General features: G+C 36.9%; 5 protein-coding genes, 1 long non-coding RNA gene and 1 other non-coding gene across 8 annotated transcripts; 4 read left to right on the forward strand and 3 right to left on the reverse strand.

Moving 5' to 3' along the window:
- Positions 1-621: 621 nt before the first annotated feature.
- Positions 622-1,497, forward strand: LOC147929287 (uncharacterized). The gene is made up of 2 exons (XR_015577510.1): positions 622-1,007; positions 1,168-1,497. It is a non-coding gene; the product is annotated as an uncharacterized LOC147929287 (long non-coding RNA).
- Positions 1,498-3,551: 2,054 nt separating this feature from the next.
- LOC104735929 (inactive beta-amylase 9) lies at positions 3,552-6,346 on the forward strand. Its single transcript, XM_010455818.3, has 3 exons — positions 3,552-4,576; positions 4,769-5,251; positions 5,346-6,346. The coding sequence occupies exons 1-3, from the start codon at positions 4,331-4,333 to the stop codon at positions 6,216-6,218; spliced, it is 1,602 nt and encodes a 533-aa protein (XP_010454120.1). The 5' UTR covers positions 3,552-4,330; the 3' UTR covers positions 6,219-6,346.
- Positions 6,347-6,461: 115 nt separating this feature from the next.
- LOC104735930 (tubby-like F-box protein 11) lies at positions 6,462-9,186 on the reverse strand. The gene is made up of 5 exons (XM_010455819.3): positions 8,542-9,186; positions 8,165-8,252; positions 7,933-8,062; positions 7,527-7,703; positions 6,462-7,093 (listed from the first exon to the last, which is right to left on the reverse strand). The coding sequence occupies exons 1-5, from the start codon at positions 8,851-8,853 to the stop codon at positions 6,613-6,615; spliced, it is 1,188 nt and encodes a 395-aa protein (XP_010454121.1). The 5' UTR covers positions 8,854-9,186; the 3' UTR covers positions 6,462-6,612.
- Positions 9,187-13,195: 4,009 nt separating this feature from the next.
- LOC104735931 (classical arabinogalactan protein 25) lies at positions 13,196-13,853 on the reverse strand. The gene has a single exon (XM_010455820.3). The coding sequence runs from the start codon at positions 13,744-13,746 to the stop codon at positions 13,378-13,380; it is 369 nt and encodes a 122-aa protein (XP_010454122.1). The 5' UTR covers positions 13,747-13,853; the 3' UTR covers positions 13,196-13,377.
- A 1,437-nt stretch (positions 13,854-15,290) lies between these two features.
- Positions 15,291-21,233, reverse strand: LOC104738042 (serine/threonine-protein kinase RUNKEL). 2 transcript variants are annotated; one of them, XM_087480362.1, is made up of 11 exons: positions 20,976-21,233; positions 20,784-20,873; positions 20,539-20,591; positions 20,375-20,450; positions 20,203-20,264; positions 20,032-20,110; positions 19,887-19,943; positions 18,131-19,759; positions 17,104-17,973; positions 15,540-16,679; positions 15,291-15,459 (listed from the first exon to the last, which is right to left on the reverse strand). In XM_087480362.1, exons 1-10 carry the CDS (start codon positions 21,021-21,023, stop codon positions 15,546-15,548), a joined length of 4,098 nt encoding a protein of 1,365 aa, XP_087336488.1. In that variant the 5' UTR covers positions 21,024-21,233; the 3' UTR covers positions 15,291-15,459; positions 15,540-15,545. The 2 variants fall into 2 exon arrangements, with proteins under 2 accessions (XP_087336488.1, XP_087336489.1); XM_087480363.1 differs by having other exon boundaries at positions 20,203-20,291; positions 20,976-21,205.
- A 154-nt stretch (positions 21,234-21,387) lies between these two features.
- On the forward strand, positions 21,388-23,999 carry LOC104735932 (uncharacterized). The gene is made up of 2 exons (XM_087480364.1): positions 21,388-21,531; positions 21,929-23,999. Exon 2 carries the CDS (start codon positions 21,984-21,986, stop codon positions 23,457-23,459), a length of 1,476 nt encoding a protein of 491 aa, XP_087336490.1. The 5' UTR covers positions 21,388-21,531; positions 21,929-21,983; the 3' UTR covers positions 23,460-23,999.
- A 155-nt stretch (positions 24,000-24,154) lies between these two features.
- On the forward strand, positions 24,155-24,226 carry TRNAP-UGG (transfer RNA proline (anticodon UGG)). Its single transcript has one exon. It is a non-coding gene; the product is annotated as a tRNA-Pro (tRNA).
- Positions 24,227-24,242: the final 16 nt, after the last annotated feature.

A 24,242-nucleotide genomic window follows, 5' to 3' on the forward strand; every position in this document is an offset into this window, starting at 1 on the left:
CAAGTGATTTGTGCAAGTGCGCGGCGAGCCGATGCAAAAGGCTTAGTTAAGATATGCCAGATTCACCAAATATACAAATGGAACCTAACCATACATGTCCTCCAATTATATCTTCCAAATCGTCCACACTAACAATCCATCCTTCTCCCCCAAAGGGAGATTTTAGTAAGTAACCAAATATAACACTTGGGCTAAGAGTCAAGTTTGTAATTTTTCTTACATCCCCCTCCCGGAGCCCAGGTATCATATACGCCCGAGAACCTTGAATACTAGAAGAAAGGCACCTACACCTAACAAAATTAAGTGAATACCCAAAATGGTGGTCACTTTATTTCTATCTTTCCATACATAACCGAAAAAAAGAAAAGATTCTTCGAAAGTTTCAGGTCCCAGAAATGCATGATAAATACCGCCAAAGCCCAAAACTGCAGAAGAAATTACGTGAAGTACTCCATATACAAAGTATGGACATTTGGCAATTCACTCAAAAACAAAATAAACAAAACAAAACAAATTAAAAAATAAAAGCATATATGTAAAAACTGAACAAAATAAACGTAAAAGTAATTAAAAGCACAAAATCTTCAATTTAAAAATCCCCAATTTTTCTCATCCAAAACTACCACGATTCAAAAAAAAAAAAAAACTACCTCTTAAAACAGCTCCCCGACTTCCTCTATTATAAAACTCAAGTGAAACTGTAATTTATCTTTATTTCTCTCCCTTGCATCTCTTGCATCACTTTTATTCGATTCATGGATAAACGTTTAGATTTTTTTTTTAATCTCAGTTCCATCAGCTCTATACTTTTCTACCTAAAATATATGTGATCCTCTTTGCTGGAAACAAAATGAAGATGTGATTGGATTATAGTCAAGTTCCTAACTGATTCTATCGAAAAAGGAATGGAAGATGAAGAGCTCTTTTATCCCGAAGTTGCGAAGTCATGTCAAAGATAATCCTGGAATAACTCTCGGCATATTGAAGTTATTATCGTGGATGAAAAGGTACTAAAATCTGATTAGTTTACATGCACACCCGTATATGTCTGAAGATCATATCAAAATACACACATATAAAGTATTTTATAAAATATTTGTAATAGAGAGGTATAAATTTAAACATTAGTGAAGACAGTTGATTTTAAATTAATAAAATGATCTACAGGAAGGAGAGTGTTAAACGCCACTTTATAGTGTTGCTGAGATTGCTGCAGTGAAATTATGGAGGTAACTTCTTCAGATTATTACTCAAACCTGTTGAATATTTAACTTATAGATCTTAGATGTTATTGAATCAAAGGTAGTTATAAGTTAGAACATTACGTTAAGCAAATTTTCATCGCTTGGTTATAATTCTTTAGATAATGACATTATATGTATGGATCTCAAAGTTTACGTTAATTTAATAGGAAAGTGTACTTTGTTTGCAATAAAGCCACGTTGTAACGTGATAAGTGTATGTCTTTTGATATGCAGCAAATCCTTTTTTTGTTAATATCGATCGACTAAATTGCTCTTAAGTATACTAGAAAAATAAGTTTATGTCTAATAAGTGTTTGTGTGTCACTTTTGTTATTTGTTTCTCAAAAAAAAATTTGATTTCTTCTATTGAAATAACATGAATTCCCGTGCAATGGCTAATAATAGTTTATGGTTTTTGAGATATATTTACTATATTACAAACTAATAATTAGTTATATATTATTTGTAATCAAATAATAACTCCGTGCGTATGCACGGGACAAATACTGTACTAGTTATTAGTATAAAACGTTTTGTTGTTGTTGTTTGTTAAATAACGTGAGATTTGGGTTTCATGTTATTTGCATCCACTCGTGATTTAATCATCAAAAAATTCGTCAAAATATTATGACATAAAACAAGAGAAAAATTATGTGAGCTGTCATGTTTCAAAAGAATTAGCGCTTTAGAAGTTGATCGGAATTTTGACTTAAAATGAGAATGCGAATGTAATCCAAAGAGGATAAGAGAAATTCACGTAATAAAGAAAAACCTAACTCATGATTAAGAAAAGCATGCTTGTATTCAAACGAAGTAGAATTGCCAAATATTGATTAGATATTGAAGAAAAAATAAAAATAATTCAACATTCGTTGGTGCACCGACTGTGTGAGTCATGACAGAAAACATTAAAATACTTAAGAAAAACAAAAAAAATGGGATTGTAAGAGAGAGAGAAAATTCACGAAACGTAACTTGTGAAGATTATGCTTGGACAATTGTGATTTAAGACAAATAACTTTTAGATAATTATATTTCAGTTAAAAATCAATCATGGCAATTGTAAACTAAGTATTTAGAAAATGGAAATCGTATACGCATTGATCAAGGTGGCAAGTGGAAAAAATGGTTTACTTGGTTCCGAATGTTTCAAACTCAAACCTACCTTACACGACGACCTTAAAGGCCTTTTGTTGGTTCCCAAACGCCAATTTCCTTGTTTTTAGTTTTAGTGATACATAAAGCGCCACGACGCCTCTCATTGCACATTTGCACTTGTCATGTAATGAAACACGTAAATCATATGTCGTTTTAAAAGTCTTCGGAAATAGATTTCTAAAATAATTATTCTAGCATTTTATTCTACTATATAGCCAGTACTAGATCCAACTAATAAGTAACTATAGATGACGATATTTTAATGGTTTGAGAATTTGCTATGTGGGTTAAAAACCAACCAGAGTTCACTATTGGGCAACAACAGCTATATCTTTACACTTTACTGCAACTTGTAAAATGGACAAGTTACAAGACTCTATAAGATATCAAAACTAAAATCCACAACGTGTACACGTATTTTACTGTATTCCAAAACCATTAAAAAAAAATCTTAAAAACCACACACAGAGAAGCAGAGAGAGGATGTGGTCGAAAAAACAAATCAATAGTCGCAGCTTCACAGTAGTACAGAATCTAAAGGGGGGGGGGGGAACATACTTGCATGGACCTGAGTCAGCATGGGTTTATTTAACCACCCATGTTACGACACGTGTTAACAAGTTGTCTGAACCAGTGCTACTGTACGTTAATTAAAATTAAAAATCACAGCCAGTTTAATTTTTAAAAAGAAGTCACACACACCCTCCTCGTCAATGACAACTTGACATGACGTGGCTTTTTCTCATTACCACGTTGGCTTCTCGGTACAATACAATGTTATCCACTTATTATTGTTTCCGTTTTTAACGTATCGTCTATTTCCGATGAATATGAATTATGATTGTGTTTTCCCAATGATGGAAATAAATAATTTTTTGTTCCTTTAGTCCTTTACTAGAGAGCCAACTGGCGAAGCCCATCATATTCATAATATTTAGCAAAGCAATAAAAAAAATTGATAATAATAATAGGAACCATAATAATAATAGCCTCCATTATTCACCAATCAGAACGTTTAAGTTAACGGATATTGTTCGTTGAATCTTGCAATAATAGGTTTATACGGTTAACTTGGATAAGATTCCAATCTCCTCGGTATTCCAACTATTTATACTAGTATAATTCAAATGGCAATAAAATGAATAGATTATACTAGTAGAGTAGTAGACGAATTAATCAGTTGAAAAATTATGCTAAATTCCATATTACCACCGTACGCTACTCGTCTCAAACGATGAGATCGAGAAGTTTTTTCAAATGCAATTAAGTTAAAAATATATATGGTCCTTTTTCAAAGTAGTTTGAAACCATATTACATTTTTTTTTTTGGTTAAAAACTATATTACATCTTGTTAATCAGATAAATGTATATGAAGAAGAATTAGATTAAATAGCTGACCACAAAATTTAAGAAGTGAATGATCAAATATTGTATCATCTTTTTTCTTCGATTAAACTAATACCGCTAGAAATACTTTTTAAAGTAATACGTATCATCATGTGTTTGACAAAAATAAAATAAAATAAAATGATAGTATGTGTATTTCCTTAATAGTTTCATTATTCGTGGTCACACTTAAAAAAAAAAAGATTTATTATTGTCATTAAATGGAAACAAAAAAAAAAATGAAAAAGTGAAATATTTTGAGCGGCTACACGTAAGGGAGCATCCTGGTAACGACACGTGTTATGTCCAAATAGGCACCGTTTTATCCATTAACGTTTCTCTCTTTTCTTATATAAACCAAATCCCACAGTCCTTTCGAAATCCACAAATTCGTAAGACAAAAGAAAAGAAAAAAGAGTTCTTTTTAGTTCCCTTTTGCGATTTTGTTTTAATCCATTTCTCTATCCTCCGCTACAAATTTGGGCCTTTTTTTTGTTTTTAGGTTTTTGTGTCATCGATTCGTTTTTGGTTTTGTTAGAAAATGGAAGTTTCAGTGATTGGAAACCCTCAAACGAGGCTCTGCAGAGCTGAATTAGCTTACAGAGAGCTCGGGTTCAGGTTTGGGTCCGTTGTAATCTCAGGCGAATCGAGAAATAAAGTTACTTTCTTGAGCCAAAGCTCGAATTTTAAGGATCTCTCGATCCGTTGCTCTTCCAGATCTGTCAAATGCGAAGCCGTCGTCTCCGATGGAGTCCCTTTTCTTAAATCCACTCCAAATTCTAGATGGGTAATTTTTATAACCCTCTTCTTTAAATTTTCAGATTTACTCAGATCCATTGATTTGTTTATCAAATTTGCTTACTTGGGTCTTTGAGATAGAGCGTATGATACATAGAAGAAACTTAAGCAAGATTTGATTTTTCCTTCTTTAATTATGATCCAAATTCTGAAAACATGTTTTTTTTGTTCTTTGTTGCAGCTTGCGAGCGTGAAGTTATTTGTTGGGCTTCCGCTAGACACAGTTTCAGACTGTAACAATGTGAACCACTTGAAAGCTATCACAGCTGGGCTCAAAGCTTTGAAGCTACTTGGTGTTGAAGGCATTGAGTTACCAATCTTTTGGGGAGTTGTTGAGAAAGAAGCTTCTGGGAAATATGATTGGTCTGGTTACTTAGCAGTTGCTGAGATTGTTAAGAAGGTTGGACTTAAGCTTCACGCTTCGCTCTCTTTCCATGGATCGAAAAACCCGGGTATTGGTCTCCCTGACTGGGTGGAAAAGATTGGTGAAGCTGAACCAGGGGTCTATTTTACTGACAGATATGGACAACAGTACAAAGAGTGTTTGTCGTTTGCAGTTGATGATGTTCCTGTTCTTGATGGGAAGACACCTATGGAAGTTTGTAGAGGTTTCTGTGAGAGCTTCAAGTCTGTTTTTTCAGATTACATGGGCAACACAATCACGGTACTATATTATCATCTTTGTTTTGCTCTTACGTTCTGAGTATGTCATGTCTACTCTGGTTCTAGTTCCTGATCTTTTGGTCATTGTATTGCAGGGAATCACATTAGGTTTGGGACCTGACGGTGAGCTAAGATACCCTTCTCATCAACACGACGTCAAGCGCTCTGGCGCAGGAGAGTTCCAGTGTTATGATAAACACATGCTCTCCGCTCTCAAAGGCTACGCTGAATCCACAGGAAACCCTCTATGGGGACTTGGTGGTCCACACGATGCTCCTGCTTACGATCAACAACCTCATTCCTCTTCCTTCTTCTCAGATGGCGGTTCCTGGGAATCTCAGTATGGTGATTTCTTCTTGTCTTGGTACTCGTCTCTTCTCACATCCCACGCAGACCGTGTCCTCTCTGTTGCTTCATCTGCATTTAGCGGGATTGGAGTGCCTCTATGTGGGAAGCTACCTCTCTTACACCAATGGAACAAGCTAAGATCTCAGCCTTCCGAGTTAACCGCCGGATTCTACAGCCCTAATGGTCAAGACAGGTACGAAGCTATCGTAGAGATCTTCGCAAAGAACTCTTGTAGAATGATAATACCGGGAATGGATCTATCTGATGAGCATCAATCACCTGAGTCTCTCTCGAGCCCCGAGTCATTACTTGCCCACCTCAAAACATCCTGCAAGAAACAAAGAGTGGTTGTTTCAGGCCAAAACTCGTCCGCTCCAGTTCCTGGTGCGTTCGAGAGAATCGTTGAGAATCTGAAGGATGAGAATGCAGGAATTGATCTGTTCACTTACCAGAGAATGGGAGCACTTTTCTTCTCTCCAGAGCATTTCCATGCTTTCACAGTCTTTGTCCGGAACCTGCGCCAATTTGAGTTGACCTCAGACGATCAAGCAGCAGAGGTTGAAACCAAGACAGTGAACATAGGTTCAGGCAGTGGTGCACCTAGTTTGCAGACCGCTTGATGAAAATGCAATATGTAAATAAAAGAAAAGTCTCATGTTGTTTTAGCATTTATATAGTTTTTGTCCTTAGTGTAAAATTATTTGCGACCTTGTCTTCACAAAACTTAAATCCTGAAGCTTAAAAAACATATATCTTGTTTCGGTGTGAGCAAGCAATGGCACTACATAAGCAATAGAGTTGATATTGCACGATAACAATTTTACAAAATGCTATACAAGTGAAGGGACTGTAACACTATCAAATACAAGATCACGAACGTTCTTTTTAAAAAGATCACAACTGTAACATTATTAAATACAAATGTTCTTTTCAAAAGATCACAATTTACAAAATGCTACAAAATGCTCTTTTGAAAGATAAATACAGAGGATGCCTTTGAAAAAGTTTTACAAATCATTCACAAGCGATTCTAGTCTCAAAGCTGCTCAAGCAAATGGCAAAAGCTTGAAAAGCTGAGATAGGGTATCCATAATCCATCGTGAACATATCTTTCCCGACTTTCCCAAACTGCAGTATTATCCGCTCGTTCTGCCTCTCCGGTGACGACCCCATGCCACCGCCACTGACACTGCCACTGGTAGGTGCTGCTGCGGCCACCAGCTGAAAGTTCTTCACTGAAGCCACTGTGACACGGCCATGGAAATTCAAGCACCAACAACGTAGCTGCTCGTGCCATCGTGGTGTCTTGTTGCTCAGCACTAATGGTGTTTCTTTCAGGTGGCTAGAGCTGCTCCGCAATGGTTTTGATTGAGACCTGGAGAAAGTTGACCGAGTACCGAGTAAGGGAAACTCTGATGGTTCCGAAGCTACTCCTTGGGACTCCATTGCGCTTGTAGGTATTGTGTCCATTACACATTGCATCTTTCTTGGTCCCCTGTTAGTGCCATCAAGAAGATTACAAATCAGAATAGATCGAAATCAAAGGTTGCCAATTTGGTTTAACCAAAACAAACCGGACGTTTGGAACCCAAAAATAAATCATGCAAATTCACTGATCAAAACCTTAATTTGTTTGAAAAAACTTGCAGAAACCAAAGATTTACTATGCTAAAAACTGAATATGAACCGCAACCACATCAAACCGAAGTGAATGCTATTCGCCTTCTATATTTCAAAATTTTGGAAAATTCAAGAATGGAAATATCAATACCATTTTCAGGAACTCTTTCCAAGAATCTCTAGTTTTGATTTTAAAAACTATGACTAATCTACCAGACCAAAGAGACGTTGGAGAAAAATTTACATGAAAATTTGAGATAGAGAATTTTTCAAATTGGGAAATTAAATCTGACGAAAAGATTCAGTACCGTGATCCTAACACATTCAGCTCGTATGTGATATGAGCGACGGGGTAACTTCCAAGAGGAACTTTTGATGAGACTTTTGCAGGATTAGAAGATCGGCTCTTTCTCAACTTTGTGGCTCCCGTCGTCGGCAGCAGATTTCCATCAAAGACTGTGAATTTCGTGCCTAGGAAGTTTGATCTTCCACATGTTTAGAAAGAGCATAATATTAACATTGAGTGTAGATACTAGATAGAGAGAGAACAATATAAACAAGAGCTTTTATATATATATCAACAGCAAAAACAAAACAGGCAGAGCAACTCTATCTAGTACACTCTCGCACAATTTGGAATTCCAATAGGTTTAAATCAGTAACCAAAGTGTTAAATCAATGATTTTAACTTTGATTGATCATATATATACGCACCTCACTTTACCAACATAGGCTTGGCTTCTCTTGGACATATCATCAGAACGCAAAGAGATAATGTAATCAGTGCAAGTTGTGTGCTTCATCTTACACGCAGCAAGCAGAAACTTACCATCATCCGTTAAAGCTACGCGGACAGACATATAAAATAAAGATAGTCACTCTAAAGATTTCAGAAGAACCAAGAAACGAAAAAAGAAAAAACAGACTCCAATATATTGATGCTCACAGTTGGTTAATCCAAGATACAGGTGATATGAGTGTGTAACTCGATTACGTTTGATGAAGCATTGAACCAGAGAATCCCTTGGACCAGGCTGCCAAAAAAAAAAGTACAAAGCAACAAACTTTTTTTAGCCTCTTCGATTACAACAACGCTGCAATAAAAGCCACTCAAGCATTTGAGACTAATACAAACGCAAACACAGAGCGACCAGCGTTTGCTAAATTCTCAATCTTTTATTTGACAAGGTCGAATCTCTCAATCACGATACCACAACCATAACATCAAATTCAGGTTTTTTCAATTTTGCATAGAATTTGAAAATGGTCAACAAAAAAAAATAAAAATTCAAACTTTATGTCTTAATTCAAATCAAACTTTACCTGTTTGAGAGAGATTGGAAAAGTCAACTTAGAAGAGATCTGCGGGACAGCGACGGTTTCGTTCATAAGTAGCCGCCAGCTACGGCAAACGCCGGCGCAAGCCACCACGCTGCGTCGTGAAGGCCATTCGCCACCGTCAGCCGCCTCAACCCGAATGAGAATCTCCCTTAAAAGCTCTTCAGGGATCTCTGACCAACGGTAATCTTGCGATGACCCATGAGTTGTTGAATCGGCAGCTGCAGCTGCGGCAAGATCGTGGACCACACGATGCGGCCTCGAGCGCATCTCAAGGATTAAGCTACGTAAGGTCATGCGACTTCTGGGGATACTTTAAAAAGTTTGTTTTAAAGAGATGGTTTTGAGGTTTTAGGTGGAGGAAGAAGAAGAAGTGGTGGTGGTGGTGTTGTTGTTGTTGAGAGGAACGAAGTAGATTGATCTCAACAATTATTGTGTGTGTGTGTGTGAGAGAGAGAGAGAGAGAGAGAGAGAGAGAGCTTCGTCTCACTGTTTTATGAAAAAAAAGTTTTTTTTTTTTTTGTTCTTTGGGTCTTAAATAAAAATTACCATTATTATACCAGTCGGCAAAAAAGGTACATTATAAAAAAAAAAAAAGAAAAAAAGAAAAAAAAAGGAGGAAAACAAAAAACTTTTAGCTTATTTGGAATTTGTATTTTAAGACAATTTTGTTTTTTAGATAAATGTGGAGTTTATCCTTAAAAATATGTATTCTCTTGATGTTGAATTTAATCTTGATAATTCCATAAAATGACAGAAACAATAATGTTTTTATACTTTTGTTACACCTTGACAAAACATTTATGCATTTAATTATTTAATTTAAGGAAAATGTGGGAATCATGACCATATGTATATTATTTGAGTTGAATATTATGCTACCAATACCATTCGGGGAAAATACAATTCTGGTTGTTAAGAAATTAATAAAAACCAATGGTGGCTGAGAAAATTGGTGGGTTGGATAAGATTCCGTTTTTTTATTATAAAAAGGCAAATAATAATTTAAATTTCAAAAGAAATTAACTGACGTTTTTTTTTTTGACACATTTTTTGATAGGTAAATTCATAGTTTTTCATACCACATATAGCTTTATGTTAGAAAGGAAACATAATTTTTATTTTAATCAGTCTAACACACACATATATATACATATATATATTAACCTTATCTTTCAGAAATATCTATCAGGTCAGGTATAACCGTATAAGGTTACATATTTTGTATATATAAAAAAAAAAAATACTTCAAAAAGACAACTCATGTGGGCTATATAAAATAAATAAATAAAACAAAAGGTATTATTAGGAGCTCATGGACCACTTATAAATATCTAACCATCGCTCCTAAATGTAGTAGTAACCGAACCGTAGCCCATCCTCTCTATCTCTCTTATTCGGTCCCCTTCCTAGTTTGTTTATTACCTTCGATGTTAATTCTATTTTGTAGCAAGCAATACGACTTTTAGATGGAGAAGAAAAGGTTTTAAAAAAATAGTATACAATCAGTGAGATTTGAAGGATACTATATATATGAGAAAAAGTCATAGAAATTGAGGGATTTAAAGTTATATCACACGTAGCTTGACTTTTGAAGAGAAGATACCAATTACCATGTCTTAACGAATATATTTGGTTAATTGACTTTGATATTATGTATACTACTACTACTACGTGCGAAATTGTTTGTAGTTTATACTCGAGACGAAAACGTTTGGGAAGACACACACGTCCATGATTCATCAATTAACCATAGATAAATTTTATGTATTCGTTTGTTTTGTATAAAGAAAACATTGGATGGGTGGGTAGTAGCGTAGGTTAGCATCTTGCTTCTTCTTTTATTCTTTTTCACATTCGAATGATTGGTTAACCCAAAAGCGGGTGCTTTAACTATTAATGCCGCATTCTCCTTTGTGGTTTTGTCCCTTTCTTCTTTTAAAGCCAAACCTAACTTATTTTGTTGACAAATAGACAAAAAAGGTATACCAGTAGTCCAGTACATAGTTTTCGATTTAAAAAAATAGTTTTAGATAAGTACGAAGTTCTTACTTTAATTAATTAATCCTGTCATGTTCCGGGCTCGATCGGTACCTCCACGCATGGTATTTTAGGTTTAATCTATAATTAAAGAGATATTTACGCATATTTTATTGTATGATTTTTTTACGTTTAGTTTAATCACATTTCAGTTGTGTACAATGTGTTTGTTAATCAATGTGCTATTTCATAAAATACAGTTTCAGTTTTGTAATCTGTATTATAAATACAGACACAGTTAATAGCTAAATTTCATATCTTTTGATGAACCGACCATAATCTCGTTCACGTCTCTTAGTTTCACCGCATATTTCCTCTGGTTTATTTATTTCATAATATTAATATCCTGTAAAAAGCATACAGTCAGTACTAAACTACTAACCCCACATCAAAAATATGGTCCGCATTTAAAGTTTTTTTTTTCTTCTTATACATTCTCATAAATGGTTTTAACTTTGATATAAACATATATAGTTTGGAGGTTTCACCAAGAAAAAAAAACATATATATTTTGGAGAGAGATAAATATAGGCATAGCTGAAAAGTAAAGAACTTGTTAATTGTCTAAAGATAACAATACTAAAACCACGACAACCTTCCATCTTTTAAAAAATGCGTGAAACATAACACATTTTGTCATTTTGTATAATAAAATACGGTCAAACGATTTACAAAACACAATGTGTGTGTTCCGCCACCTGGGTTCGAGTAGCATTGGCCACGGGGTTCGAATTTTAACATGGTTTCCCTCGGCCCCAGGAGATTAGTCTTTGGGCCTAGGAAGCCTTTAGGATCACTCCTGAGTTATTAAAAAAAAAAAAAAAAAAAAAAAAAAAAAAAACGTTCAAACGATTTACAAAACACAATGTGTGTTTTTTTTCTCTCATCATTTACAACCAAAGTTTTTAATTTGGAATGGTTTGTGGTTATCACTGTTTCAGGCTTCCAGCATTTGGCCCTAAACACACACAATTGATTGGGTCTGATACTTAACCTGGTTTTTATCTGGATGTGATTTATGGATCCACCAGTTTAAATTTGTGGCCCGAGTTCTTAAAAGCCGTTTTACTTTGTTGGTTTTTAAAACAGGCCTGGGCCTTGGTCTCTTGGGGGTGGGCATTATCAGATTGCTGGTTTGCGAACCGTACAATGCTGAGTTAAAAAATAAAGTATTAAACCGTAGGTGTTAAGTGAAACGGACTTCGTTTGAAGCTTGGTTTGTAATCAGTTAGGTCTTTGTTGAAACAAGAAACATCATAGCGCGTGCGTGCCTGTTCATGTAGCGAACCCGTGCGTCGGTTGTTTGAATCATATCCGAGAAACTTCCAGATTGTGGAGTTTTATGGGATTTGTAGATTGTAGTAATTAGATAGTGGAATTCGTTGTACTTTTTTTTGTTCTAGTTTAGATTTTAATTAGGATCTAGGATCAGTCATAGCGACATTTACGAATAATGATCAATTGATCATCACTGATGTCATAGTGGAATTGCTTTTCTTTTGTTTTTTTCTTTTGTTTTTTTCTTCTTACTATATATGTTCTTTACAAATCCTGGCACTGATCTTCATCAAAGCTCGCTAGCGTCTGTTTAATTTGTTTGATTTTTGGCTATATGTGTTTTCCATGCAATACAAGAGTATGTTAATTCTTTTCATTTATGAAATTGCATGTTGACATTAATTAATAACATGTATTAGTAACGTCGATTCAAAGTGATAAAATGTTTTTGATTTGTTAAGGATCCACAAATTTATAAAGAATTATAAAGTTTTATATATCGAGTATGGGTTTCTTTTATATATGTGTTTTTAAAAATATATATATGTTATAGCTTCATATTGCTCCCACTAAGGACAAACTAAGTGGGCACCAACACAACGTTGTAGTGATTATACAATCTGTCACGCACAAACCTTAAAATTATAAAGTCTTGTTTATACATCATCGATCAAATTATTAGTATTGTGTGATTTTGACAACGAACTGTTACGAAAACTAAAAAAAGTAACTTAAAGTGTGAGACAGGATAAGAAAAACACTTTTATGCTTTGGAATCGTCAGGATTAATAAGCTCTCCAAATGCATAGTATACTAGCTTTAAGTAACCCGTATAATGCAATTAACTATTTATATATGGTTAAATCTCATATATGATATTATTTTCGATATAAACTTTACCAATTATCATCAATCTGCATATCCATATTTTATCTATTTCTTAATTAAGTTTACACAAAGTTAATGTATGTATTGATTCTCATTTTTTCTTATAAAAAGTTACCATATGAACAAAGTCATAGTGTATGTACTATATAATTTATGCACTCATCACGTCGTAATTAGGTATGATCAAATCCTTAAAGCATATATAGATTATTTTAAAACATGATTTAAACTTTTTCAAAAGGTCCTTTTTCAGGGAAAAAAGCAAACATCAGAAACAGACAAATGAAGTTCACCTAACATAAGATTCTCCTACTTCAGTTTATATCAGTAAATAAATTAGATGTTTATCAGCAAATATATATAATGCATTTGCATAATAAATAATCATACAACCATTATGAAATTTTGTCAGTCGATTGGTTGACAAAACACATTGTGAACTTGTGATCAAATGGTATTATCCTTTTTACAAATACATGCATATATATGATTGCTCAATCGAACTCAAACGAATTAACATTTTAAATTATTCGAGAATGATATACATTGGAAAAACACGTACGTGGAAACCAAAACGTTCGTTGATGTATAAGTGAAGTGAACTTTATAGTAGTGTTACAACGCCACGAAGGCGGATGAGAGAACAACGGTGAGGAGTAAAACTCCGGCGGAAGGATGAGATGAAGGAAGAGCAGGAGAAGAAACCGGCGGAGAAGCTAAGGGAGAAAAGGCCAAAGGGTCAGGGTAGTAGCCGTCGTTAGTGTCGGGATCAGGAGGGCTTGGAGAAGCTGGTATTGTGCCGCCGCCGTCGTCGGAAGGCAGAGAGTCACCGGGGGAAGGGAGGAGAGGGGCGATATCCGGAGAAAGCTGTTGGAAGGGAGAGATGGTCGGGGAAGATGGCAAAGAAGAAGAGAGACAAGGAGAGGAGAGTGAGATCATAAAGATGAAGAAGATGAGAAGTGTTTTGAGAAAAGAGAAAGCCATTTTTTTTTTAAATGATGAAGAAAATCAAAGTTGAGTTCTTTTTTGTTGTTGGATGTGTCTTTCTCTATCGACTGATCGGAGTGCAATTTGAGTTGTAATGATGATGTCTCTATAGAGTCTATATAAAAGAAGCTTTTACTCTTTGTAAAATAGTAATATAATTTTTTTGGAGGTAAGAAGAAAAAGACTAAAAGAGAAGAAGACCTTCTTTGCAAAACTAAATACTGTATATCAATTTTCAATTTAATCAAGTACTTTTTTTGGGTTCACACACCTCCAATAGAGAACTACTTTTTTTTTTGTTTTTTTTTGCAATCATGATGTATGAATAGAATTTAGTTTTGGTTTTGTTGCTCTCTGTGATAGTCAATAATAGAATACCTTTTTTTTTTTTTTGGCTTCTAGATCCCTGGCCCATATTTTGTTTAAAAATTTTCTTATACATTTTATTTTTAAATTTTTAAATTTGGCTATTACTTACAGACATTGAACATATATTATGCAGAAACATATAAAGCGACTAGATTCTTACACAAAGGATTGTATAGTTCCACAATGATGCAGCTTATAGTACTGTGTAAAAGAGCATTTGAGTTGTAACTCTATAGTCTATAGTATTGGTCATTGGAGTTGGTTGAGTGGGAAGGGAAGTGGTTTCTTTTTTGTTAACTAGGTGTCGAGACTCGAGATGTAAATGGTTGATGTGTTTGGAAGATATAATTGAAGACTTGAGAGTTTTTTTGAGAAAAGAGCTAAGGGGTTTCCACAAGGATTGATTGTGATTTCATATAGTTTATTCTTTTACTATAAAGAATACAGACATCATGATATTATAATTGAACTATTTTTTTCTATCAACACATAAAAGTCATACTAATAATTAAGCAATATCTAAGAATAGGACCCCAAGACCATCTCCACTACACCAACTCATATCAAAATTAAATTAATCATATAATTACCTGCCCAGTATGTAGAGGAGTATCGACAGCAAGCTTTGAGATACAACTGGCCTATACCAAATTTTCTCTCTCGTGTTTACTTTGCTTCATCTCTCTCTGATTCCGTTCGATTTGCTTTTCCGACGCGGCGAAGACAATGAAGGGAAGACTTCTCCGGCGCGGCGTAATCCGAAGACGAAATCAAATCGGGGATTGATTCACCTTTTGGATGGAGAGAGAAAAGAGAGAGGATTGGATTTTTTTTTTTTATTTACTCATCAACCTACCAAAACAGGGACATAGCAACTTTTTTCTCCGAGAAATGTTGCTCAAGTTCCTTCTGGGAAAAACGTTCTCTGCTTAATGGACACAAATATTGGATTTTTAATTTATTTTTTGGCCCCAAAAGCAAGAGCAACACTGAGAGAATCTCCCAGTGGAGATGCTCTTGATTTCACCCAAAGCAATATCTCACTTTTTCTTAGATGATCGGCACATGTTTTTCTTCTTCATCTATAATCGTCAGTCTAGTCTAATCTGAATTAACCATGCATTAGTTTCTAGAATGTAGAGTTGCTTACTAAATCTCAAACATTCAATAAGTGTGTAAATCTAAAAGAAGATAATATTAAGGAAGTAGTTTTGTAGTGGTACAAAAATTGTAATTAAGAGAAATATACACATTACAAAGAGACAAATAGATCTTGATTCTCAATGTCACATGGTTTTGATTTTGTTTACCTCGTACATACAGCGTCAATGTCCGTTAATCCTGGTTCAACAACAAGAGATTACGAACATGTAAGAAGACTTACCAATGATGAAAAAAACTTAATTATCATTAAAGCTTACCTTTGTTCAACGAGGTAATCTCTGCAACTCCATAGCAACGAGGGAAGCGACGCTATTAAGACCAGCCACATCTGAGTTCTTGATCTCAGAGACAACGGCGTTGATCTTAGCGACATCGTGTCCTGATAGCGACAAAATCATCGCCTGCGATAGATACTGCTTGCAAGCGTAACCTAAACAATGCAATATCCTTTTCAGAACCAACGAGTATTGCTCCGTGCTCTTCCTCCTGTGCCACGAGTCAAGAATCTGTGTGATCTTTGGAAGATTGGTTAAAAATCCCGTCGTGGCTTCTCTCGATGCCGCTTTAAGTAGCAACACCACGCATTCAGAGGCAATATCTGCAAATCCGATGCTTGTGTCATCATCTGAAGCCGCTAGGTGCAAGAATAGGCCAATGTTGCTGCCGAAATCTGCAATATCTCTTATACATTCCTGTGGATCGACCTCGAATGTAAAAGATGTCTCTGATAACAGCATTGGCTCTTTCGTGTAGTTGGAGCTGAGACCTTTCTTGTTCCCAAGTGACCGTAGCAGAAAAGCTCTGCAGAGACTTAAAGTGGGTTCAAGGAAATCTTCCATGTCTTTGGCATTCACGAATTCCAACAGATTTCCGATTCTCCTCACTACTTTGAGCTGAGAGAGCAATTTACTTTCCATCTCTGGAGCTGAGGCTAAGGCAAGACAGAGCTTGACGTTGTTCACATTCGCGTTTGATAAGTCTCCGAGAAGAAACTCGAAGCATTGTGAAACTGTATTATGATGCAATAAGTTGGAGATTTTGATGTAATCAAACTCAACGAGCATGACGAGGAGCTTTTGCGCGTAAGCTGGGATTGGATCTTCGTCTTGGATCAATGCAGGGTAGAGTGGGAGGAAATGAGAGTTGGATATTGATTTCAAATCCTCAGATGTTTGTTGCTCGATTTCAGTGCACTCGGTTAAGAGAATTGTCATTGAATCAAACCAGATCTTCAAACAGAGAAACCGAGCATCCCCGTCTTTGTTCCCATTGTAGATTCCAGCCAGAGACGGGAGAATCTCACGGATAATGATCTCAGCATTTTGTGCAACCAGAGGAGCATCTTCTGCTATGCATTCTAGAACTTGAAGAAGGGTTATGCGGAAGTCATCTCTTCCCTGCAAATTGTTAACAAGTCATGAGAATTATTTTATGATCGATTAATGAATGAAGCTTTTAGCATCTTAAACAATCTCATAGTGAAAAGAAGAGATGAGTATCTATGAAGCATTTCGCAACTTAAACAATCTCTATACTAGAAAAAGAGGATATGAGTATCGTCAAGCATCTTAAACACATATCTAGAGTGAACAGAGGAACGAAGTAATTTAGTAGGAAGTTCCGGAATCAGCTGTATGAAAATCTTCATCTTATCCTATAAGAAGCACCACTAACCATATACGTCTATCATAATGAAGTAAGAAATTTAAAGGCTGACGAGCAATTGACCAATCCTATTAGTGCAAAATAAAATAACAGAGCATTTCGTTTGAGCTAGAGTATCATAATATAAAAGGGGATGGTAAAGTTGCAAATACTGACCTGAAACGATGCTTCCACAAGTTTTGTAAGATTTGCCAACTGCCTTAGGACTTGTGGAGTTACCATCTTGTTCTTAAACGAAGAGCTTCCGAGAAGATGAAGAACCACAGGGAACAGGTGTGCATTAGTCTTTAAAGGAGCTCGACTGTTAAGGGGGGAGACAGGTCCATGGCGTCTTCCTGTCATCAGTTGTTGGATATCACTGGTTATTGTATCCAGCAAGCCTGGTATTATGGAGGCGATGACATTCACAAATGCCTCAAGACACTGTTGCACATAACTGTCTTTTTCTTTAGCTAATCTGTCCACCACAGGGAGAAATCTTGCATTGCAGAAGAAATTTGTCAGCCAACGCCTACTGTGTTTGCAGAGAAATGCAACAAAGAGAAGAGCTTTGCCCCTCAGAACTTCCGTTCCTTGCTCTATGATGGAGAGTAAACTAGGGAAAAGATTTTTCTCCTCTGTCAATGTCACGAGATGCCTTCCAAAGCTTGTGAATGTATGACTTCCAATCATAGCCATGTTCAGAAGATTTAAGCAGACTTGCTGCTCTCTTGCGCTGCCTTTGACAAAAGATGAAGCTATTTCCTTCAATGAAAGCTTCTCCACGACCGTCTGAATGCAAGGAGAGTTAAAGCGAGCAAGACGGACTAAACATGATCCAGCAGTCTGCCTCATGCTCTCCTGTTTCCCAGTTGCCCTGTAGATATAGCAGAGGTTACTAATCAAATCTTGGCTGGTGAAACGAGTGGCCCAATAAGCTCCTTGACTGCAGATGTTTTCTATCGTCCTCAACGCATAGAGCTGAGTCAGGTCATCTTCTCCTTTTCGTAAGACAGATGACACAAGAGAGATCAAGGCATTTGAAACCTAGTTTAAGAAAATAAGAAACTGTTTAGAGAGGAAACAACGGTAAAATAAACCATTCAGATTAAGCAATGGACTTTTGGTCCATTAGAAATATACCAGAAACATTAAAAGCCGAATGATCCACAATTTAAGAGTAATATAATTCAGAGATGCTGACCTGCCAACCCGATGCAGACCGGGTTTCTTTTGAAGGGGATTCTGGTGGTTTGAAATCCTTATGCTCATTTTGAGTTGATATGTAGAATAGCAATTCACCTAGAGCTGCCATAGAGAACCTTCTCACTTTTTCATGCTTGTCTCTGAGGCCGTTAGTAAGAGAGTCTAAAATACCAGAATTTGCCAAGTCATCTTCGATTGAGGTAGAATGCCGAATTAACAAACCAATTAGTGAAGCAATTTGTACACGAAACGCTGGGGTCTTGGATAATCTCAAAACTTTAACAAGCACAAGCATTATTGGTCCGTTGGTCAGGATGTTGGCTGCATCAGCATTGCTACTCAATGTTTCGAGGTATCTGATCAAATTCTGTTTCTCTGACAGGCCAGAACTGCTTCCACTTAGAACCGTTATGATCTTATTGTTAAGCGGTTCTAATTCTTGCTTTCCCATCTTACTAAAATCAGAAGGCTGTGGTGTTTCGAATGAGAGAGAAGGCACTGCTTCTTTGTCAGATTTTCTGCTGGGCATGACAGGCCTAACAGAAAGATCAGATAAATGCCAAAGGACGTCAGTGAGGCTAGTAGGTGTTTTAGATGAGTCATGATTAACACCAACTCCAGAAACTTCTCTTCCTCGGTGACTTTTAAGCTGAGGACTAGCACTAGGTGGCGCAGCTGACACGTCCATTGGCTCAGACTGCTCTTCATGGCAATCTCTTGCTTCAACTGAGGTTAGTGTTTCATTTGCAGACGAGTTCTCATCAGGCACATTACTGCTTATAACTCCTGGTCTTCTGTGACTCTCATTTTGGTTGATAACTCTTTCATTTTGTGCACAAGAGGTGTTCTCGGTTCCTTCTGATTCATCAGGTCCCTCATCTTCATTGTTTTCATCAAAATCAAGTTCCATATCAGTGTTCTCAATCTTCACTTCAGCACAATTCTCGTTGCTATTAGGTAAGGGTCTCCTGTAGTTTTCCTTCTCATTTTCCTTTTGGAGATTTGCCTTTGCTATCCTTGACAATCTTAAAATATTCACCTGTCTGTTAGCACCAGGACGAGCTCCATGCTTTTCCTCAGTTGCTTTACTAGGAAGCTTTTGAGCTTTAGAACGACCAGGCGTTCCCTTTACTGGCGTCTCATGGCCTTTTGAACCTTGAATGGAGTTCTCATTGTGCTTTGTACCTCCTTTTGGATCTTTCTCCCGATATTTTGGAGGGGTCTTATTTGGTCTGTCTCCGTTACGCTCAGAAAGGCATGGCTTTGTGTATATGCCAATCATATTATCAAAAGCAGGCTGAGTAGGCAACTGAATTAAATTAATCTTACTCTTCCAAAAGGCATGACCACAGAGTTCTGCCCATTGTATTCTTTGAGCAGGGTCTTTGATAAGAAGAGACTCAATGAGATTGACAAATGAACGGCTTGCATTTCCAGGGAGTGGAGGAGTTGGATCTGAATGAATCGATTTCACAAGCTGGGTAAACTCTCTTGCCACAAAAGGAGGTCTTCCTGCATAACATTCGTATAGCACACAGCCAAGTGCCCATAAATCAGAAGCAAAAGAATGGATCCCCCCATCTTCATATAGCTCTGGAGCCATATAATACGGGGTACCACGTTTTCCCTGACGCAAATTATCACAAGAGATATAAGTACCAACGACATACAGTTTTCAGTGTAATTTAAGATCATAAATTTCACCATTACTGGAAAGCTTATATAGAAAAACGAAAACGGACAAAACTGTTTACCGTGGAAGGAGATTGAGAAATGTCATCTAGCTTCCTTGACAACCCAAAATCACACAGCTGAACACAGTGATATGAGACCATTAAAACGAAATAAACTATCATCATAAACTAGACACCTGCATAGAAACCACAGCAACAGACGTACCTTAATATGACCGTTTTCATCGAGTAAGATGTTTGATGGTTTCAGATCACAATAGATAATTCCCTTCGAATGTAAATATCTGAGAAATTCAAGGAAAGAAAAGTCCATAAGAGAAAACATTTTCTACATGCACCTAGAAGTCCTGTCAAAATGGTTAAAAAAGGATCTTACAGCAGGGCTATGACAAGATCATAGGCAAGACCATAGATCGATTCTTCTGGCAGTTTACAGTCCTAGAGAAATTGTGAGTTTCAGAAAATCTGTTACCATATATAATCCAATAAATATAGCAGTTCTGTTACCATATATAATCCAATAAATATAGCCAAACTGCAAGCGGTACCTGCTGCAATAACGTCCTGAGATCACCCCCAACGCAATATTCCAGAACTAACCACATGTGAGCAGAAGTTTCATACCTGAGACATCATTAAGAAGACGATAATTAGAAAGCAAATAACTAAAGAGATTCAGATGATTGTTTACAAATTAGCAAGTAAGTTTTACCAAGCATAGAACTTGAGTACGTTCGGATGATTTAGCGAGTGGAGGATCCTGACCTGAAAAGGAAGTGAATAATTACCAAATTTATCCTTACCCAAATCAATCCGACCTTTCAATTCGTAAACATCAAACAGAAATAGAAACCTAAGAGCATCGATTTGACAAATCTAGAGTGAATACGGCACAAACCCCAGATCTTAGGTAACCCAAGCGTAAATCGCTAATTCGATAGATCTGATGATTATTACCTCTTGAAGAACCTTGTTCTTCCGCGACTTATCGACACTCTTGCAAGCAAAATACTCAATCGTCTTCTTCTTCCTTCCTTTATACACAGTCTGCGAACCGATTTGAACAAAAAAGTTACTATGCAAATCACTTCGGAAACAAAAAAAAAAGTATAATATCGGGAAAAATGCGAAAGCAGATTCTAAATTTACCGAGCATTTGCCATGTCCAATAGCTTCGTAGATGTGGTACTGATTCATCGTCGGCGCTTTCAACTCTTCTGAGATCCGATTCGGAGATCTTGAAGCTCTAAAGAGAATCAATGGCCGTTGCTGAACGGATTTGAGAAGAGAGAGAAACAGAGAGGGGGAAAAATGGTAGAGAGAGAAGGAACTGAACAATTTCAAAATTCAAACCCTAAGGAAGAAGACCGGACAAATTTAGGATAATTATTATTATATTTTAACTATAAGGAAGCTATTTTTATTTGTTTATTTATTTAAAAGTGATAACCTGGGCTTATTGGGCCTATGAAGATCGTGTGGCCCATTTATCTTCTTCTCGGTGGAGCGTTTTCCCGCCAAAACTAATTAGCAAAATAGGGCTTTTTAGTTTTTACCGCCTGGGAAAGGGAAGCGGGGTAAATTTGGCAGAGTAAAGTGAAAAAGAGTTGTCGTTTTGTGTGCGTTCTCTTACAGAGAGAGAGAGAGAGACGACGTAACCTTCACCGGAACCACAATTCTCTCCGACGTCGGCCTCTTAGACAGAGTAAGCTCTCTGATCGGCTCTACTTTTTTTTTTCCTTATCCGGCTAAACTCCCTGTATCTGATTATCTTTGGTATTGTTCTCTCTATCATGATACATAGCTAGGAATTTGGTGGGGTTTTAGGAATTTTTTTTTCTTTTTCTTTCAAATGTGTTTCAAACTATGATAAAAATGGTTTTTTTTTAAAAGAAAAAGGGCTGGTTGTTGTTTCCACCCGATTTTGGAAATTTTGAGTTGTTAACTTTATTATATGTATCTTGGATTTTTGAAAGTCTTAACGTATGAGTATGACGGATGACGGATGAATTAATGCTTAGAGCAGTTAATCTTGTGCAAACTATTTTGACGTTTGCTTGGTTTTGATTGCTTTTTTTTGTTCATTGTTGTTGATGTAAAAGGACTTACCCTGATCAAGTTGAGATCATACTGGAGGAGCCACTCAAGGGTAAAGCTATGATGGAAAAGACTAACCCTGATGGTGCTCGAAAGCTTGCTCCATCTGACAATCAGAAGTCTGTTCTTCAGACATTTTCTTCTGCTGCAAACACTGGTGAGAAGAGAAAGAGGGAAGGATTGGTGAGAAGTGAGGGAGAAAGTGGAAACTGCAGTGATAATGAAGAAGTTATTATTGTTGGTGACACTACAGCTATAAAAGATCTTGGTTTTGATGGAGGAGAGCAGTCTCAGAGGTTTGTGTTTAGCAAGCGACAGGCTTCTGATGTACAAAGCAACATAAATGGTAACGGGTCTTTGGAGAAGGAGGAAGCAGGAGAAAAGCTAGAAAGAGCGACACAGGTTTTAAAATTTAATGACTTTGATAAGCTGAGGGAAGTAAGCAAGTTTGCAGTTGGCCAGACCTGGGCTCTCTATGATACAGTGGATGGGATGCCTAGATTGTATGCTCAGATCAGAGAAGTTTCAGTTTCTGGTTTTGATGTTAGTGTCACATGGCTTGAGCCTGATCCACATGGTGAGGAGCCAATTCAGAGGTACGAACAAGACTTGCCTGTTTCTGTTGGTAGGTTTAAACTTGGGAAAGATGAAACTATTAAAGACCACACCAGGTTTTCTCACGTGGTTCATTGCAACAAAGGAAGTAGCGTGGGTAAATTCAGTATTTACCCAAGAAAAGGAGAGACATGGGCTGTCTTCAAGGGTCGCTACAAGGCTCTTTTCACGAACTGGGACATCAACTGGTTTGCTGATCCTGATTCTCCCTGGAAATATCAGTACGCATTTGCCGAAATAGTGTCAGAGGATGCTGGATCAAGTGATCCTTTATCTGCTGGATTCTTGCATAAAGCAAAAGGCTTCTTTAGCTTGTTTTGTCGCTTTAATGAGGCAATTGTTACAACTTATGTTCGTAATCGCGGTGAATATCATTTCTCCCATCGTGTTCCATCATTAAAGACGACTGGAAAAGAAGCAGAAGGTGTGCCTCGAGGTGCTTATGAGCTGGATCCCGCTGCGTTACCAGCAAATATCAAAGAGATAGACGTCCCTTTGCATCTACTAGCAGAGCCTACAGAGTCAAACTCCGAGTATAACACACATTCGCAAAGCGTGCACTTTGCTAGTAAGGGAAGGACATTTCAAACTGGCCAAATCTGGTCATTTTGCAGTGGTGAGGATAACTTGCCCCGGTACTATGGCAAGATTCAGAAAATCACCTTTATTCAGGCATTTGAGCAGGATCCGGTAGTTAAATTGCATGTTGGTCGGCTGAAGGCTACATCAATCAAAGGCGCTAACCAGTGGACTGACAAGAGAATGCCCATCGGCTGTGGGAACTTCCGAGCAACAAAATCTCTCGAAATATTCACTGATCTTGATGTATTCTCACGTCAGCTAAGCCCAGACTCATCCGGAGATGGAAATAATTACAGTATCATGCCAAAGACTGGTATGACACTGAGGTCTATCTACTGAAACTGGAGTAATGACATTGAGGTCTCTGATCTTCAATCCCAGACTTATGATCTTGTAGAAGTTTTGGATGACAAAGCGGCGGAATACAAGGTTTTGCTGTTGGCGCCTGATGGTGGCTTTAAGTTAACTGACCGTGCAGGTTTTGGTTCAGTATATTTGGCTGCTACAGAACACAGGATTGATGGTGCTGATGTGAGATTCACAATCCCGAAATCCGAACTGCTCAGATTCTCGCATCAAGTTCCTACTTTGAAAGTAACAAGAGAGATACATGGAGCTTTGCAAGACGTCTATGAACCTAATGTCGATGCACTACCTGTTAATTTGATTTTATGACTCTGGAGCTGAAACCACATAGTGGGATCAAAAGATCACTCTTTTGCTTACTTTTTGCTTTTTTTTTTTGGATCCAAAGGGTAATTTAGTGGTTTTTAGATTAAGATGCAAAATCCACTAAGAGTTCTTCACGGTTACTAGTCCCTTGATCATTGTAAGTTCTCCATATATATGAAATATCAGTATTTTGCAGTTTGGTATGAAGCTCTCTTCTTGCATATCATAAAACGCAACCTATACCATGATATTAAAAATCAAGTATTGATAATTTTATTCTGAAGGAAGGCCGGGACGAGACGCTCACGTAAGTCAGGGTCAGTGAAGATACATATAAATTTAATGCTACTATAAATCAATAAGGGCGTTTGGTCTAGTGGTATGATTCTCGCTTTGGGTGCGAGAGGTCCCGAGTTCGATTCTCGGAACGCCCCATTTTTTGAACATTTT

The sequence above is a fragment of the Camelina sativa genome, chromosome 13, assembly GCF_030686135.1.
Source record: "Camelina sativa cultivar CO46 ecotype springtype chromosome 13, ASM3068613v1".
NCBI lineage: Eukaryota > Viridiplantae > Streptophyta > Magnoliopsida > Brassicales > Brassicaceae > Camelina > Camelina sativa.